An 18,963-nucleotide genomic window follows, 5' to 3' on the forward strand; every position below is an offset into this window, starting at 1 on the left:
GGCTTCTTTAGATTGTGAGGAACTGCAAAAAAGATCATCCCTAAACCCATGCATCATACCTTCAGCCACACGCACACCGCTTTGACTTGGCTAGTTATTCAGCTTTTAAATTATGGGATCCTTGTACCGAACACTCAGTTGCAGGCACATTTGCAAATGGGTATTTGATTAACTCAGCATGTAAAATAATACTTTTACACAGTGGCATAGTCTCCAGTCACTCTTCATCGTCACCTCAAACAGCTTCTTTCATTTATTTAAAAAAAAACATGCACACACACAAATTGAATCTGGTCCCATGGGTGTCTGTGTTTAATTGGGACTATGTCTGTCTCACTGGAGGGTTCAGCCTGTTAAACTTCAGAGGAAACAGTGGAATTACAGGACTGCGGCTGGCAACCGGCTCTGAGAAGTTATTCCTGCGGCTTCTGCAGCTGCATTAGTATGCAGAGGCTGTCACTGGAGGTAGAGCTTTGTGCAGAAAACAAGAGGGATAAGGTTTCTAGGTAAAAATGGGAGAATTCTTAAGAGGGAAGGTCAGACAGGGGTTAAAAGGGGTGGATAAGTGGATAAGTAGGCGGATGGCAGAGGAGAAGATTGGAAGACAGGATAGATGGAGAGAAAAGTTGGAGATGACTTGAAAATGAGGTCATGCTTGTGTTTATTTAAGGCTGAAAGGAAGCACAGAGAGAGCAAACCAGAAATTTCTAATCAGTGTTTGTTCTGGGGTTAGATGGACTGAAGCGAACAAACGTCACATCTCTGCAGATTAGACTGAGAGCCGATATAATTAAGTTGTGATTCATATAATTTCAATATGTTACAACACAGCTTTGTCCTTTGTTTTATTTTTATTCCTTTTAATGCCATTAGGTTTGTTTCTTTTTTCTCTCTTCTTTAATCGTCTTTCTCTTCGTCCCTTTTCTTGTAGGGCTGACCTCTCTTCTTTGGTTTTATGGAGACACGCTTTGTGTCCTGCTTTACATTCAGCCTTGCTGCCTGGGACCTTGTTAACATCAGGCCTCCAGAACCTTGTGTGAAGTTGCAGCGATACAAAAGGCCGCAGGGTTTTTGTCTGCAGCTTTTACATAAACATCACAGATTTTCTCTGTTTTGTAGGTAAACACATTTTTAAAAACTACATAATAAAAAGCTAAAGAGATTATTGTCACTGCAGGATTCTACAAATGGATAACGTTTGATATAAAATTGCTAAAATATATAAATTATTATTTTTTAGATGTAAAGCCAGAGTTTATATTCAGGATCTGACGCCTCCTGCCAAGGCTGCTGTGGCAGTCAAAGTGAACTAGATCATCTTCTACAGCTGATTGGGTGCCGGAGTTTAGAAAAGCAGCCACTGGGAGGTGAATCAGGAAGATTAGCAGTGTCTGAACACCCTCACACTTTGGTTAAAGTCATCAGAAAACTTGCAAAATTGACTCGTATTTATTATATTCAAAGTATCACATTGATTATTAGTGTAAAAATATTCATTTAGACCTTTAAATACAGTATGTTGCTGTTGTATTCCTGCCTGTGAGACCTCCAGCAGCAATCCTGGATCAGAACCCATTTCCTTCAGTTATTTAAAATGGCGTGAGAACTTTATGCTAGTCTCCTCTCCCCAATAATCAGATCAACAGGTGATAATGTCGGCCGCTTAAAGCTCATTTCAGGAGGTCTGTGTCAGCCAAGCAGGTCAGAGCTCTTTCAAAGGTTAACCAAATGCCAAAGTGGGGAAGTCTCCCTGCCTGTCAGAACGCTCCCGTATCATGACATCATTGTCTATCAGAGGCACGCGCGTGCTGGGTAAGTTCCCAGTAATCTTGGAGGTTTATTACCCGAATCCTGGAAGACCTTTTCAAAGCAAACAGGATAAAGTGAGGAGATTGAAAAACGCTGAGGGAGAGAAGAAGCAGGAAGGCCTCAGCGCCAGTTTTAATGAGCTGCAGCGTGTGGGATAGTTAGGCCATCACTGGAGATAATGGTGCAGAATAAGAAGTCAGAGGAAGGCGTCTTCTCCGGAGAGGAACGATGGGAGTGAATCAAAGATATTTATGCAAAGGAATAGATAAATATCACAAATTGGGGATTTTCTTGGCAAACTGGTGCCGGAGCAGTGATGATCCACTACAAGCCTGCTGGCTGTTACTGGTGTTAAACTAGCTTTTTTTGCCCAGTTAAAGATTCAGCAAGGGGAAGGCCATCTGCGAACAATATCAGTGCTGTTTGTGACTGGGGAGGACTCAAGCAGAGAGATTGTACCTGGAAGCTATCTATGCCTCCACCTCTGTAACGTGGTCAGATTTCCAGCTGAGGAAACATTGCCCACACTCCTTTTGCCAGCTCCTTCCTTCTCACAACTCAATTCTCCCTGTCCACATTGATTTCTGTGTGGGTAACTAAGACCCACTCAGGCCCACAAAGGTTCCCTCTAAGGCCGGATGATATCCCGTTTTGAGCAGCTGAGTGTTGTCTGCAAGAGACAGAACTGAAAGGTTTGGTTTAAGGTTTCAGATCTCTGACCCTCTGAACTCAAAGTGAAGTTTTTTGACAGCTGTCAGGGAGAATTTAGCCGCTTGAAGTGGGACAGAAGGGAAGAGCTAACGCGGGAAAGATGCCAGAAGTTAGCGAGAGGAGCACCTGGATAGAGAGGCAGAGAGATGGAGAGATAAACGAGACTGCATGCAGGCGTACAGCTAAATGTTCTTCGAGCGTCTCAAGCTTAATATATCTTAATTAGGACTGAAGCATCAGCTCCAGCAGGGGTGAGTGGGGGCTGCACACTGCTTCACTGCTATTTTGGGCATTGATTTTAATTCAAAAAGTGTTCCTTTATCTCTTCTGATCCTCTTTCTTTTCTAGAATGTAACAGAAGCAACAAGTCAGCCATATTTCTTTTAATCAGCTTCTTTTAGTCATCAAGTCAGTGGAACATCTGGGAAGTTTGCGCTTTGTCACTTTTCCCAGAAAGTAGTGATGTGCTGATTGATCCATTTATGTTCTAGAATCGATTCTCACATTAAAATATCGATATTTTAGTAATTTAGAGTAAATTTGTAGTTTATCATTAACAGGAGCACAGTGGAAAGAAACTATATCATTTGGATTGTCAACATTCAAAGGAACTATTTCCTCTTCCACCTTTCATAGTCATGTATGAAATACGGCTGTATAAATGTCTCGCAGCCCCTTGGCGTGCGCACTCACAACAATGGCTGAGCGTAATCGGAGTCATGTGCGGACTTATTTTACCTCCACAAACAGCTGAGACGTGGTTTGTGATACATGTGGCAAAAAAGTGCTCCAAGAGTGAGGTGTTGTGGCCATAGTAGGGAGACATTCAAAAGAGCTGTTGGGGGGGTAAAATACATTTTACAGGGTTTATTTATTGGATAAAATACGTTAAATGTCACCGTTATTATTGGCCGGCCCGGAAACAGCGGGGGTGTCCAAATTCAGAGGCTGCTTCCACCTGAGGACCCGTCATTGTTGGAAACTGGAATTGGCTGGGCCGCGCTATGAATTCTGCAATATGGTTTTTCAATTTTGTTGTCCGGGTGGAAAATCGGGAGAATGGTGGCTCCGGGAGATTTTCGGGAGGGACACTGAAATTCGGTATTCTCCCGGAAAAATCGGGAGGGTTGGCATGTATGGTTGTGGCAACATCACTAACCTGGTCAAACACCTCAGAGTAAATCATATCACAGAATATGACGAGCGTATGTTGAGGTGAACTGAAGAGGAGGACAGGGACAGGTGCTGCTAGGGCGAGACAGACGTCTCTCACGGAGTCCTTTAATGCTGCAGGCAGGCAAGGTGTTCAAATAGGCACAACTTCAGTTTTTTTATTTCTATATGATGAATTCTGCATTATTAAGTGATAAGAACAAGTAATCTGATGTCCTGTAATCATTATGATGCTATAATTTGAGATACAATAAATAAAATAAGTTTTTGTACAAAGTATCGGTATCGGATCAGTATCGTCAATACCACCCTGAATATTACTTGGTATCGGATTGGAAAGAAAATCAGTGGTATAGCACATCACTACCAGAAAGTTAACTAAAAAGAGTTAAGTCATTAGCGCATGATGCATAGAAATTGTGACTTTCACATAGACAGAAGGAAATCTTATGAAGAAAGTCACAAAGGCTGTGTTCAAGGAGCATCGTGTTTCAGATCCCTGATTAAAGACAAGAAATACAATTTCAAATTTCAATTCAAACTCAGCCTTATTATCAGACTTCAGTCAGCATCTGTATGGAATATTTCTGATTTGGGGCTGTGACTCTGCCCAGGGACTCTGCCTTCCATGTGAATGCACCTAAAAGCGTGAAGCAAGGAGAGCAGGAGCAAGACCTTTGTACAAAACAGAACAGGCTTCGGTGTCAACAGGTAGGACACTGATCAAGTTAGACGCAGTGTAAAAAGGTGGCACTGGGGTGGAGGTGTGCTGTGACACAGCTGGCAGATTCACAGCAGCTATAGGCAGGCTGAAGGAAGTCGAATAGCTTATTCCCCATGAGCAGTACCAGAGATAATGTGGTAAACACTGCAATCAGCTGACTTGCCAGGAGTGCAGCCTGAATTTGACATTCCCAAAAGCAACATTTGCCAAACATTACCAACTTCACTTTGTGTCATTACCGAAACAAGTGATGAAACTAATATTTTGCTGGTCATCTGTTTAACCCTTTAAAGCCGGTCGGAGCGGGCACGCTCTGTTTTGCGTAACTATTTTTAAATCCAGGTAGCACTGCAACCACGTAAGCTAGCGCAATAATTTTTTTGCATATGAAACTGGAGGAGTTGTACTTACATCTTATGCCATCAGCTTGTCCCAGGTTCCGGTTTCCTTCCACATATAGCTTTGCAAAAATTGCATAAAAAGCACTTGCAGAAACAAAAACATAATATTCCAGAAACACGCTTTGCCGATCTGATCAGCTGTTTGTAACACTTACTACTCCATCAGCGTGAACTATCGCATTTCCGCCATGACCTACCCAAAACCGGAAGTGACGTCATTTTGCGGAAATGTAGTTTTTTACCATCAGGGCCTCATGAGCCTATGGTGTTTTTAAAAGTTATGTTTGACTTTATGACTTTCTGTGTCGTTTCTGGGATGCTTAGGACTCATATTGCACTGCTGGAAATAGTTTATTTTGATGCATATGCTGCTTTTTTGCAAATTTCCATTATAATATTTATTTTTCGTTTTTCCTGCAGTATATAAAAATTGGTGTATTTCAAAAATAAAAATATGAAGACACTCAAAATAAATTTTCTGTGGTGGGAAACTATTTTGTGCAACTTTTTTGTATTTACAGTTTTGAGGGATAAGCCTCTTAAATTTCTCTAACTAGAAATATATGTTAAAAAAGCAAAAACGATTTTCAATTTTTTTGTAGTTTATTGCACCTTTTTGCAATTTATGTAATTACTATGCACTTAATGCATACATATTATTAAAATTTGGGCTGTAATGGTTGTATTGATGTATAGCAACTTGAAATGTTCCCAAAAATGGCACTACGGGATGTAAAAATATAATATAAGCTCTGGCGGACTTGGTTCTATGGTAGGTCTTAAAGGGTTAATTTGGAGTCCTGTTTTGGAAGTAATGACGTTTGTTTTAGAATCACTATATGCTTTAGTTCTGCCTGGCAGTCCTTTAATGCTTTGCAGGAAAAGCAGATCTGTGCATCATTTTATTTGACTCCAGTTTTCCCCTGACTTTGAGAACCACTGGCCCAAGAATTTCTTATTGTGAGAGCACACAGAGAAAGTCCTTGATGAGCTGTATGTAAATCTTTGGGAAAGTTTGCTGATGTGCGTTTTTTCCTGCACACACTTCAGTGCACTGGGGAATCTTCCCTTCTCCCCTCCACTCATTGTAACCCAGATTTCCTCATTACCAGTCTGTCAGCCTCAAAGGGAATGCCGCCTCCTCCTTTTCACAGCGTGAGAAGCCCGCGCGCGACTGAGAGCGTGCCACTGACAGAGCACGGTCTTGTGAAGCGGTTTCCCCTGCATGCTATTCCCCAACATGTGCCAAGGCACACCGGCAGCGTGACGCCCGAGCGGGCCGGGTGACGTCACGCTTTGATTTGGGTTTTCCTGACAGCTTAAGAGAAGTCGAGCGGTATTGTGACACAGCAGCGGAAGCAGTCACGACTGATTCGAGATCAGCCGGGGGAGATGTCTAATAATTAACGTGTTCACTCTTCAACAAGGTTTAGGAAGAGCAAAGAAAATAGCTTCTTCTCTTTCCATCTACACTTCTTTTTGCAAAGGAAGCAAATTAGAATAAAAATAAGCAGTGTTAAAAAAAAATTAGATGAATGTATGAAGCAAGGTGCTGACACAGGTGGGTGAGCTGGAGATGGCTATTGATTGTGTAAAAACAGGAGGAGGAAGTGACTCAGAGAGAACAGAGGAGGAACAGGAGGAAATGAAGCTTGGCGTGATGAGTTTCAATAGGATAGAAAAGGCTGTTTCTGTCACGTCTGTGGTGAAAGCACTCCTGCAAGAAAGGGGGAGAGAGACGGAGTGTGTTTTTAATGTGTGTTTTGCTACCTGCCCCATTGTTTCTTCTCCTCCACCATTCAACCCTCCATTAGAGCGTCTGCACTCTGGCTTGTAGGAAATGCATTTCTCCATCTGCGCCAAGGTTATCAAAGTGAGCTAAGAGTATTTATTCTGTTTACTAAAATGAAAAAAAGATGCATTATGTACTTTGAAAATTACGCTAATTAAAATGGAAAACACACAGGCTTTAGCTTTTAACACAACACAGACAATGTGCAGTGACACGTACTGTATATGTGCAGAGAATCAAGTAGTTTGTGTGCACCCTCGTTGTGGTTTAATAGAAGAACCTTCCTTGCTTTAATTTGCCCCGTGACCTTTGTAACCTCTCATTTCCTGTCTGTCTCACCCATCGTTTCCTGTCATTTTGGCGTTCACTGAAGGCCGAAAAGCCTCTACATGTGGTTAAAGCTCCATTAACATGCTGGTCACTGCAGTTTAGCTGACCAGACATAAATTTAGTAGATCGCACAGAGTTTGAAGGTCTTGCACATGTAATATGCATAAAACCTGTTACGTGTGTTAATCCTGAGCCGTTTGATAGAAAAGATTTGCTTCCAGTCTGTCGTCCAGACGATTGATGTCAGAGGTCTGTTCAGGTTAATACTCTCACAATCATGTGACTTTCATCTGTCTACCATTTGCTATTATAGCAAACTGTGCAGCCACTATCACGCATGTTAACTCATAGTTTAAAGCCAGAAGCTGCAACTTCTCTGTTTTCACTGTGCGGTCAGCTGATCGGCTGATAACGCTGCATGTAAGCTCATTTTCTCCAACACAAAAAAAAAAGGTTATTACTGGTCCGGGTTTCCTGCGACAGAAAGCGAGAGAGGCAGAATTACTGTGTGCAGCGATAAAGCTGAAATTACACTCCTGCCTTCAGTGGATCATTTCAGTAAATTATGAATATTCTGCACTTGTCTCAATAGGCATTTGCTTAATTATTTATCTGTCTTATTCTTGACAGTAAACAGTTTGTAGCATTTAAGTGGCTTTGCTGTTACATTTGAATTATGGCTAAATGAACACCTTTGAAAGTACTGGCTTTTGTTTGTTTGTCGTTTTATGAACGCAGATATTTCAGTGGTTGTTCTGGATTAATTTTGCTTGCCAGAAGCAAATATTAGTGTTGCTGCTTTACTCAAAGGCAGGTCAGACTGCAGTGTGAAGAGCAGCGAATGGGAGGGATCGTTAGTCAAATAAAGATATCTGGTGCCTAGGGCCAGCAGGGGGGTCAGCTTAGACCTGGAGGGGTGCTGAACCCTGACTATACACACAAAGTTGGCTTGTAACTACACTCATCAGCCACTTTATTAGGTACGTCTCACTGTACCACGTTGGACCCTGTTTTGCCTTTTCTTTAGAGACTTGTGTTGACATGACAGCATCATGCACATCCTGCTCTCCTGTTACACCACATCATGAAGTTGCTCTATTGGTGACTCCATCCATCCACTCTGCTGCTTATTCCAGGGTCACAGGGGGGCTGGAGCCTATCCCAGCTGTCTTGGGGCGAGAGGCAGGGTACACCCTGGACAGGTCGCCAGTCTGTCGCAGCGCTAACACATAGACGCAGACGACCATTTGCTCTCACATTCACACCTATGAGCAACTTAGAGTTTCCAGTTAACCTATCCCCACTAACTGCATGTCTTTGGACTGTGGGAGGAAGCTTGAGTACAAAGATGGGGAGAACATGCAAACTCCACACAGGAAGAACCGCCCTGATGGTGGACCTTAATGCTGTGAGGCAACAGTGCTAACCACTGTGCCACCATGATGCCTCTATTGGTGACTGTGGAAGCAATAAGCAGTCATAAAGCGATGGACGTGGTCAGCACATGGTTACTGTAGACTTCCTGTCAGCTTCAAGCTGTCTGGTATTTTCACCCAGAGAACGAGCACTCACTGGGTGTCCATTCTGTGAACCCTGGTGATGGTTTTATTGGAAAATCCCAACACATCAGCAGTTTCTGAAATACTCAGACCAGCCCATCTGGCACCAGCAACCATCCAATGACATTCAAAATCATTTAAATCACCTTTCTTTTCCGCTCTAATGGTTCATTTGAATTTTAGTAGATAATCTTCACCGTGCCTGCATGTCTAAGTGCGCTGAGCTGCTACCTTGTGATTGGCTGGTTAGAGATTGATGTTAACGAGCAGTTGAACAGGTGTAAAATGGCTGGTGAACGTGTTTTATGGGGGTGCAAACAAACTGACATGAACAAAAAATAGAAGGGTTAAAAGTTCATGTTTACTAAGCCTGCTGGAAAGTTTCGGAAAATCATTTTCCTCCATGAGAGCCCTCCCGTTTTTCCTAAAAACAATTTTAGAGTATTAGCACAAATTTGCGTTAAGTCCCGTACATCTGTTTTCTTAATCGCTGATTCAGTTCAGTCGCTGGAGCCTATCCCAGCTGCCAGCAGGTACACTCTGGTCATGTCACCAGTCCGTCGCCCCATTCAAACTTGGGTTAAAGGATTTAAACTGACAAACAGCAGTAAAGAAAAGGAGGAGGCATTTATTTGCGTTTCAGCTTGTTGAACTGTTCAAATAAATAGCGTCAAAACTAGAGACCATAATTGACCAGTTGACCCGTGGCCGTGTGGAGGAAGGTCGCTGAAACGGTCACACCCTAGCCGCTCACCGTGGCGCGCGCTGTCGGCTGCAGTTAGCTTCCCTCCGCAGACATTCCTGAGCCAGCACAGCTTGTGCTGCACTGTTCACTTGATTCCTGCTGTGACTGCCAGCATACGAAGAGTCCTGCTGTCTTCAGCTTCTTCCTTCCTCACTTTTTCGCTCGAGTGCCATTTGACTCATCAAAGCCGGAATCTGCTGACAGGCGCAGTTCCAGGGTCAGTGTTTGCATCTCCCAGTGGTCGTCCTGACAGGGAGGATGCAAAATGCTAAACAATGCTTCAGTCTGCATGAAGCGCGCCTTCGCACACTCGGGAATGACTTGGTTTTAATGGTCCGAGTTTTACTGCAAAAACATTTCTTTTGCACCTTTACGCTCTGCAGACAGCAGGGCTTTTTGCTCATTCTTTGATTGTCCCTTCCTGTTGTATTTATTAGTGACGCACTGGTGCAGGAGCCTGCTGCACTAATCTTTCGTTTGACTTGGTACATGTGTCAGTGTGAGCCTCCTGAACGCGCCGACAGATTGCGTGGGCTGTGTATTACTGGGATCAGCACATGTTCTGTGTGTTTAGCAGCTGTGTTTATAAGTGTTTGTAAAGGTCCCTTTTTAAATGAAATTAAAAAAACATCAAATTCAAACTGCAGCTCGCAGATTGTGTGCAAATTATTCTTATGCTGTTCGTGTAATTGTGATTAAAAGCCACCTTCTGTTGTTTTGAAAACAATAAATAATCCTGGTGTGTGCTTCGTATCGAGCGCACGGTGCCGTTTGTGCTTGTTGTAAGTGTCGCTGTGTCGTCCTGTGTTTGTAGGAGCAGGTATGGTGGTGGACTGGGAGCAGGAGACGGGGTTCCTCATGACGTCTGGAGACGTCCGAGTCATCAGGATCTGGGACACTGACAGAGAAATGAAGGTCCAGGTACTCGGCACACCTCACTGCTTTGTGTTTCTCTTCATTATGCCGGGCACTGTGCGATTTTGTCAGTCGCGCGATTCAGCTCCTGCTCAAACTGCACGATTGACTCGCAGGGGTCAGAAGTTCGTAGGTCACGATGCAGGTCTCACACTATACGACCCGATGCTCACACTGTGCGTCCATAAAATGAAGGTTATAACAGAAATTCTGTCGCTCGCTCTCCCTCTTGGTCTTTCACTCACACAGACACGCACCACCACCATCAACTTTGCTAAATTGCTGATGAAAAACATGATCAGGCAGCTGTGATTGAGCAGCAACGTCCATCCAACTATTTTCACGGTTGTTGTGGTCGTGATCATTTTGTGAGGCCACATCGAAAAGGCTCGGATGAGCTTTCCAAAGTTCTACAAGTTGTGCCTCCATCGCTTGTGTCCAGATCACATGCTGCACTGCCGTGCTGCGCCGTCTTTTTCGCTGACATTTGTGTTTGCGCGTGCGCAGTGTGAGAAACTGCGGTGACACCCTCGCGACCAAGCGATTGATGATCGGGAGCTGGTCGTGAGGTGTTAATTGCTTCTCGTTACCCCACGTATACTACACGATGCACGACGCACGATGAAGGCCAAAATCGGGCCGATCGCCAAAACGGTGGGGCCAAAAATCGCACAGTGTGAGCCCGGCATTAGTTTTATAAAATCGGGTAAAAGGGTGACCCGAGGGCAAATGGAGCATCTGTTGGTCTGTGTCAGTCAAGTGTGACTCTCTGCCCTCCTCCTAGTTCCTAAATCATTGCCGTGACCTTCATCTGTTTTAGTTTATTCCTCTGTGCTATTGATCGCCTTCGTGTCTCTGGAAAGTAGAAAGAATTTCAATCTTAACGAGACTTTTATCACCATTTGTCATAAATCTAAACATCAAAGGAAAAGAGGGAGACAGCTGAGGAGGTTCAGGGATGTAGTGAAGGAGGACATGCTGGTGTGACAGAGCTGGATGTTAGGCACAGGGTGAGATGGAAGCAGATGATTGGCTGTGGCGACCTCTACAGAGCGCAGTTGTTGTAATCTAAACGTCAACACTTGACATCAGATCTTCTGTGTATCCAAAAATCACACTTTGGTCCTTTCGCGATTCGTTGACGATACAAAATGATCCTTTAGCAGGATTTTGAGTCTAGCTTTCAGGTCGCTGCGTGGAAGCATTATGGTGGAATTTTAGATTTAAGCTGTAATATTCATCAGGAACAACTCAGATTACTTTCTTGGTGCTAAAGCATGAAAACAACCCTGTTTTTGAGGCGTTTCACATTAAAGCTTAATGTGTTCACGGAGCTCTCTGCTGCTGCTGCTGTTGTCTGTTTGGGAAGTGTGAGGCAGAGCCATTAGTGTGGTTTCTTTCTTTTCTCCTTGTTTTTACACATCTAATGGACCTCGGTGTGCTAATCATTGTCATGATGGATGGACTTAATACAAGTACAAATGGCCCCAGTCTCGCCGATGGCTGCATATTGATGCTGGGCCCAGCTTCAAATGAGCCAACAGAGCACATGATTGATGATTTTAAAGGAGGTTTAATGTGAAATGAGCGTTACCTTTACAGACCTTAACAAGAGGATTTGTGTGTGTTCTTGTGTTCGTGCGCCAGGACATCCCAACAGGAGCGGACAGCTGTGTGACCAGCCTCTCCTGCGACTCCCAGCGTTCGCTGATCGTTGCCGGTCTGGGCGACGGGTCTGTGCGGGTCTTCGATCGGAGGATGGGCCCCAATGAATGGTAGCCTCCCATCATCACTTTCTCGTCACATTAAATCACTTTCAAATTTATGATTTCTCAGCACGGTTTTATTTCACTGTCTCAACGTTATTTAATTTCACCGAAGAACACACATGGCAGTTTCTGTGGGCGTTTACTCCGACTCCAGACTCGTGCATTATTCACTTCTCTAATCTATATTTATTGTATGTAGTGTGCCATAAATCTCCCTTTGGGGTTGCCTCATCCTTTAATGGACCCCGTGCCCCCAACTTGGTTAAACATTATTTTAATTTCAGCCCCTGAGGGGGAAAACAAGGCAGTTAAAACATGAAGTGGCCCATAAATCTTTAAATGAAGCTAATTTAATAGTTTCCCTTCAGGCTGGGAGTTACATCTTTCAGCAACTGTTGCCTCCCCATGTTGATCAGTCCAGAGCTGATGGTTGGACTCGGTCTTAGGAAAATTTTGTATAGAAAAGCTTCTTTTTTCAGTGCTTGGAGAAAAGAGTCCTTAAAATTCGGCGTTAGACAGATCAGGCGCTCGCTCTGGCACATCTGTGCTCCGACTGTAAAGTGTTTCTTTACTTATTCGGTAATTCGAGCGCCGCTCAGCTCCAAGAAGATGGTCATACAAAATGAAATCAGAAAGACTGTTTTTTTCCCACCGTGATGCCACTCTGCCACCCAGTGGTGTGTCATCCTCATTACATGTAGAGCGGCAGGATTTATCTTCAGTTTTTTTGAATACCACACTGGTTACCTAAGAAGAAAGTCACCACCCAGTTAAATCAGCAGTCAGATGAGAGCTTTTCTACCAGATCATTTAGTCACATTACCTCATTTGCTTCTAATTAAGGAAAGAAAGAAATTAAACGACTCTAACGGCGTTTAAAGTGTTGCTGGATCAAGAAAAGCTCCTTCATGTGATAGACGTGTTTTTATTCTCGCTTCTGCTGCAATCATTTCATTCTTCAGGGCTTTTTCACACCCAGTTAGCCCAAAGCAGTGAGTCAGTGATTTAAAACACAGTGAGTTGCAGATATTTTCGGCCTCACTGCACCCATAGATGATCACACACTAGAGGCTCCCCTGTTGGTGGTGAAAATACCACTAAATGTACCAAAAGACATATTTTTTAAATGGTTTGTTTTGACTTGATGTCACTTGTAGCGCAGTTAACTGACGCTTGTTGTGTCTCCGCAGTCGTGTGATGACCTACAGGGAGCACGGAGCCTGGGTGGTAAAAGCTCATCTACAGAAGGAGACAGACGGGCACATCATCAGCGTCAGGTATCCTCTTTCACCTGCTCAGACTCACAGACACTAACTTGAATGTTTTCTTGCCTGCGCTGACTCTGATTATCCCGTCAGTGTTAACGGAGATGTGCGGTTCTTTGAGCCACGGATGCCGGAGTCCATCAATGTGCTGCAGACGGTGAAAGGCTTGACGGCTCTAGACATCCACCCGCAGGCCAACCTGTTCGCCTGGTGAGTTGGTTTGCTTGACGTCGGGTCAAACCCAGAGAATCAGATGCTTTTACTCAAGTAAATGTCTAAATGCACGTGTGTGACTCTTCTGTGTTTCACTGTCGACCTTCCAGTGGATCGATGAACCAGTTCATAGCGGTCTACAATGCAAACGGCGACGTGATCAGCAACATTAAGTACTATGACGGTTTCATGGGACAAAGGATTGGTGCCATCAGCTGTTTAGCCTTCCATCCTCACTGGGTAAGACTAGAGCTCAACTGTGTATCTGTATAACACCTGTACCTGACACATAAATGTTATTAAAAAACTGAATATCTCTAATTTAGTGAAATTTAAAAAACAATGCATCCCAAAGTGGAAATGTTCGAGTGAGCTTTCCTTTAGAGGTACTTAGCCACAGCATTTAATCTGCAATTCAGTCTTCATTTTAAAACTGCACTCATCAATTTTATATCAAACAATTATGCAAATTGTGAAAGATGTTCCTTGTCACATCGAAGCCAAAGAGAAATATCACTTGTTTAGCTCATTTCTTTGGTTTTCTTACTCAGAGCTCATTAAATTTGCCTCCAGTCGCAGTTGTTACCTCCTTTAGTGACAAAACTCCACATCAAAGAGCACTCGGGCAAAGTTAGCTGCTGTACACAGAGTCAGGTATTCTTCTCTGGAGCGGTGGGAGGAGACTATTGGGCTCGCAGTTAGTCAGAAACATGAATGAATGAATGCTAATGTCCGAAACTGGACAACACTGGCTCTCTAAGGCTACGTTCACTCTGCAGGTCTTAATGCTCAATTCCGATTTTTTGATCAAATCCGATTTTTTTGTCTGCTCGTTCACACTACAAATAAAATGCGACAGCAAACGCGCTCTAGTGTGAACGCTCAAAGCGGCCGCATGTGCAAAAGAAGACGTCACACACAACGCGCTCTGTTTAGACCCAGAGCAAACAGTATTGTTTGACTGATGGACCTTAATATAAAGACTTCGGACTTTACGTTTCCCAATTTTTGCTTTAAGTTATTTTGTTATTTACATAATAATGTAAATAACCTAATAATGATCCTTATTGCTGTTTTAGAGGAGCGCTGCTTCAAAGGATAGTTGCAGATTTCTGTCAGAATCTGCAGATTATACAGTACAAATAAAATGTTCACGTTTCTCCAACGTTGTCTTCCCAACAGTTTCACTGACATCTACGGATGATCTGATATCCTCGTGTTGGTGTTGTTCCCACATCATCATAATAAATGTTCCAGGTTCAACATTGCAAGTGACCAATCACATTGTTGTGACGTCCCCCTTTTGTGCCTTTGAAAAATACCGCCTTCAAAAAATCTACTTCACTTGCGACAAGAGAAACCGCTTCTGTCCGCCGATCCCGGAACTTGAATTCTTTGCATTTCAGGATACTTTCCTTTAATAAACGGTAAGCATTAACGGTAAGTGTCCTTACAGAGGCGGTTTCTCTTCTCGCAAGTGAAGTAGATTTTTTGAAGCCGTTTGTTTTTTTTCGAGGTCGCAGATGACGTCAGCAGAAGGTGATTGGTCGCTTCCAATGTTGAACCTGGAACAACATTATTTATGATGACGAGGGAACAACACCAACACGAGAATATCAGATCGTCCGACATCTACACTGGATGGCCAGGAAGCGTTCACGATGTCTTCTCCGGCGCTGATAATTGGCGTCTGTCTTGTGTCAGTGACGCAAAAGACGGATTTAATGCGACATGACCATCAAACAGCAGTCGCTTTCTAAAACATCGGATATGTATCGGATTCAGTACCACATACGAAAGTGACCCAGATCGGATTTGAAAATATCGGATTTGTGCCGTTCACACTGTCATGGCATGATCGGATATGGGTCGCATAGGGTCAAAAAAATCGGATTTGATGCGCTTTCGCCTGCAGTGTGAACGTAGCCTAGGTTGGTTACCAACTTCTGGTTAAAAGAAGTTACCGAGTTAAAATTTAAGTTAAAAAGTTACCAAGTAACCTCCCCTGTCTTTCTCTCCGTCTCCCTGCAGCCTCACTTGGCGGTAGGCAGCAACGACTACTACATGTCCATCTACTCGGCAGAGAAGAGGCTCAGATAACACACCAGCATCCATCACCTCTCCTCCCCATCAACACACATGAATTGTGACCCTGAGCCTCAAGCACCGGGATGTAAATGACGTTCTTTTTTGTTTCTCGTGTACATATGCAATTACCACCCTGAATGTTCTAGTGATGGCTGCTGACGAAAACTCATGCTACAGACGACTCTCTATATATATATTATATTATCATCGTTTATTCATATTCTTATTATGAAGCTAATGATTGTAGACTTGGCTGTGCTGAGTGTGTATATTTAAATAGCATCTACAGAAGAAGAGAGGTTCTATTTTAAAAAAGAAAAAAAAAAAGTGGTACCTGTCGATCACCGGGGGCCTCTCCTCGCCACGCAGCGAGCATCACTACCTGAACAAACTCTGACCCAATCCAGATGTGGCGAGAGAGGACGGCACGCACACACTGTTAAAACACATTAACCGGTGCAGGAAACATGAACTCGCCACGCCACCGAACCCCGGTGCGTGTGCATAAACTGGAGTTTCGTGACTTCGCAGCACCTGCCGCCAAGATGTTTGGAAAGACGGACCCCGGGAAGGTGGATTGTGATTACTGTTCCCTGAAAGCGTCAAGCCGGCAGACGTGACGAGTTTGTTTTGGTGAGCGTTAGAAGGAATTACAGCACAGATGTGCCCTGCCCACAGCGGGCTCTCATAGCCTTGGACTCGCCCAAAAAGACACCTGCTCCCATTCTGCAGTTCTCCTCCTCGCTTCCTTCGCCCCAGCGTGCCAAACAAAATCATCCTTTCCATGCAGTCCCCTTCGCTGTGGCTCAGAGGGGTGTGCTTTTTTGTTTTGTTTGTTTTAGCTAAACCTGCTTTGTTACTAGGATGACGCATGCCCTTGTATCTAGCACAGTGAGAGGAGAGCTAGCCAAGTACCTGGTCCTACCTGGAGACCGCGGCAGCTTACCTACCTGCCTCTGCAAAGCAATAAGACTGCTCATGATCGATCCAGCCTCAAGCTCTTCCTGTTTCCCACAGAAAAACACACTTCCATTCGGAGGGGGTGTTCGGCTGCCACAGTACAGCAATACAAACGCACACATTTCCATTCACGACAGCGAGTTTCCTTTAGACTTCATCGTACGGCTGTGCCATCTTTACCTGCTGTCACGGTAAAGATGGCGGTTTTATTGGTTTACCTGAGGGTGAAACAAGCCCTCAAAAAACTGCTTTCATTTTTATAGTAAAGCTTCTTGTTAATTTAAACCAATCAGGCGCAGCTTTGTCTTCACTCAGATCCTTTTTCTTTGCTGCAGGGTTTCATTTGAGCTCTTATTTTGCTTTTATTGCAGACGTCTTTGGATTGATTATGTGTAACGGAGCGAAAGTGCGCCGCATGCTTAGAGAGCGCCGACTCACCTGTTGTTGCTCACTGCATCAGGTTTCAGTCAGCCCCCTAGATTTCGCTCAGGTATTTCACGAGCCCCCGTCAGCCCCCTCCTCCCCCCCTGCAGCATGATAGGCAGGTGAGGTCAGTCACAAGCAAGAGATCATGAAAACTGACGTCAATGTGGTGCTCTTTCCTAAAGCTTTTTTTGTTTTTTTTGTGCATTATCACCATCGTCGTGCCTCTCCTCTGAGGCAGCTTTGCCTTTTTAATCTTTTTTTTTGTCCTTTTCTTGTATTTTTCTATGTTTTTAATTCTTCTTTGTTCGCCTTGGCCTCGGGGGGCGGGTGGGGGAGCTTTAGCATTCAAAGGCTGCTCCCCCCGCTCTTTTCCTGCCACGCCTCCCATCTGCATCGCGCCTCCCGAGCTTTTGCTTTCCCCCACAGACGGAGTGGATTTGTAGACTGAAAGTGAACTGGGAACACCAAACATACCACACAACGTGCAGTCCGGTCACCACGTCAGTCTCCACCCTCACACGGTCACTGAGCTGGTCCACGCCCTCAGCTCACACTCACATTCATCTCTGAGTATCCTGCTTTGAGTTTTAAGATTTTAGAGCTGGACAAAAAGTCTTTAGTAGGAAAGGAAAAGTGAAACAATCAGGTTTGTGTCTGTGACTTCAGACTGCTTTGCTGACTGTGGTTCATAAAGCAGGAGATGAAATCAGTGAAATAAACCAAATACAACACTGGGTTTTGTCTGTTTCTTCAATGTGTTTTCAAAGAAGCCTCCAGATGTTGCTGAGCTGTTTCTACTGAAACACACTACAAACAGGAGAATATCCTTTATGGATGAATTTTAAATTATAAATAATTGTTCACAAACACGCGTCTGTTGTCTTATTTTAATAGTTTCGTGTGAATTTATATTAATTTTGTAAAGTCAAAGAAAACTTTATGGGGGAAAAATGAACATCTGCTTTGCTTTTCTAAATTAAAGAGAGATCTTAAAACTCCACTGCTTAGTTTATTAGAGTTATATTTGGTTTTAGGTTTGTTGGGAAGTCCCGGCACCACGTGGAAGCCTCAATGCACCACACATGCATTGTCTCATATCCCGAAGCTGCATCGGTTCAGCTGTCTCAAACAAATACGAAAGAAAACGATCTATGTACCGCTCAAAGCCGACGAGATCTCCTAGTGGTTCAAACTGAAACCAAAATAAAACCGGATCAGGGGAGGGGAAGGTTTGAATGAAGGTTTCATGTTAATGTGGGCTTTGTTAGTTTTCTTGGAGTTTCTGAGATTTCATTCATTTAAACAACTTTTGTCTCAACTTATGTTCAACACCTGAGCTTGTTTCAAAGTTTGTGTAAATTTTACTTCTAAAAAGCCATAAACCGGTTGAATGGGATGATTTAAAATTGCATTTCTATAAAGTTGCACCAAAAACGAACAACTTGCATACATTCTACTGGCCAGCAGGAGGCGACACTTCTGGTTTCAAAAAGAGGACTAATTATATAGTAAATTGTATAGACCTATATAATTATCTATATAATTATATAAGTGAGAAAATGGGACACTTAGCACGTGTTATTTTTGACCTCATTAAACATTTAACTGACGAGTTCAGTCTCATTTAAAGTCTTATCGAACACAACATGGTGTTCGTTTTATTTTGTCACTATGGGCCAAACATCTTGCTCATCAGATCCGTCACACCGAGATGGATGTTTAGTCATCTGTGAACTGTTGGTCTTGCCATCAATTTTTTCTCTTTTCTATACAATTGTATTTAAATAGTGCCAAATCACAACAACAGTTGGCTCAATTTTTATTGTTAAAAAAAATTGTAACAAACATACAGAGAAAACACCAACAATCAGGTGACCGCCTATTAGCAAGACTTTTGGCGACGGTGGCAACGAAAAACTCCCTTTTAACAGGAAGAATCCTCTGGATCAGGGAGGAGCCATCTGCTGTGACTGGTTGGGGTGATGGGAGGAACCTTTGAAACTTTAAAAAGCTCCATGGACACTCAAGATCCTTTAAGAAAAGTCCCTGATGGACTTTTGGCTCCCAGCTAACCTCTTGTTAC

At 43.5% G+C, this 18,963-nt stretch overlaps 1 protein-coding gene across 4 annotated transcripts in view; it reads left to right on the forward strand.

Moving 5' to 3' along the window:
* The window catches only part of rptor (regulatory associated protein of MTOR, complex 1), a 229,137-nt gene extending 211,260 nt beyond the window's left edge, over window positions 1–17,877 (forward strand). For all 4 annotated transcript variants that reach the window (XM_087842157.1, XM_087842154.1, XM_087842155.1 and 1 more), the window contains 6 exons: window positions 10,059–10,165; window positions 11,807–11,934; window positions 13,119–13,205; window positions 13,287–13,403; window positions 13,517–13,646; window positions 15,438–17,877. In XM_087842157.1, the coding sequence (XP_087698283.1) occupies window positions 10,059–10,165; window positions 11,807–11,934; window positions 13,119–13,205; window positions 13,287–13,403; window positions 13,517–13,646; window positions 15,438–15,506 (638 nt within the window). In that variant the 3' untranslated portion in view covers window positions 15,507–17,877. The remainder of the gene's footprint in view (window positions 1–10,058; window positions 10,166–11,806; window positions 11,935–13,118; window positions 13,206–13,286; window positions 13,404–13,516; window positions 13,647–15,437) is intronic.
* Window positions 17,878–18,963: the final 1,086 nt, after the last annotated feature.

Source organism: Neolamprologus brichardi, chromosome 6 (assembly GCF_056152115.1).
Source record: "Neolamprologus brichardi isolate AB-2024 chromosome 6, ASM5615211v1, whole genome shotgun sequence".
Taxonomy (NCBI): Eukaryota; Metazoa; Chordata; class Actinopteri; order Cichliformes; family Cichlidae; genus Neolamprologus; species Neolamprologus brichardi.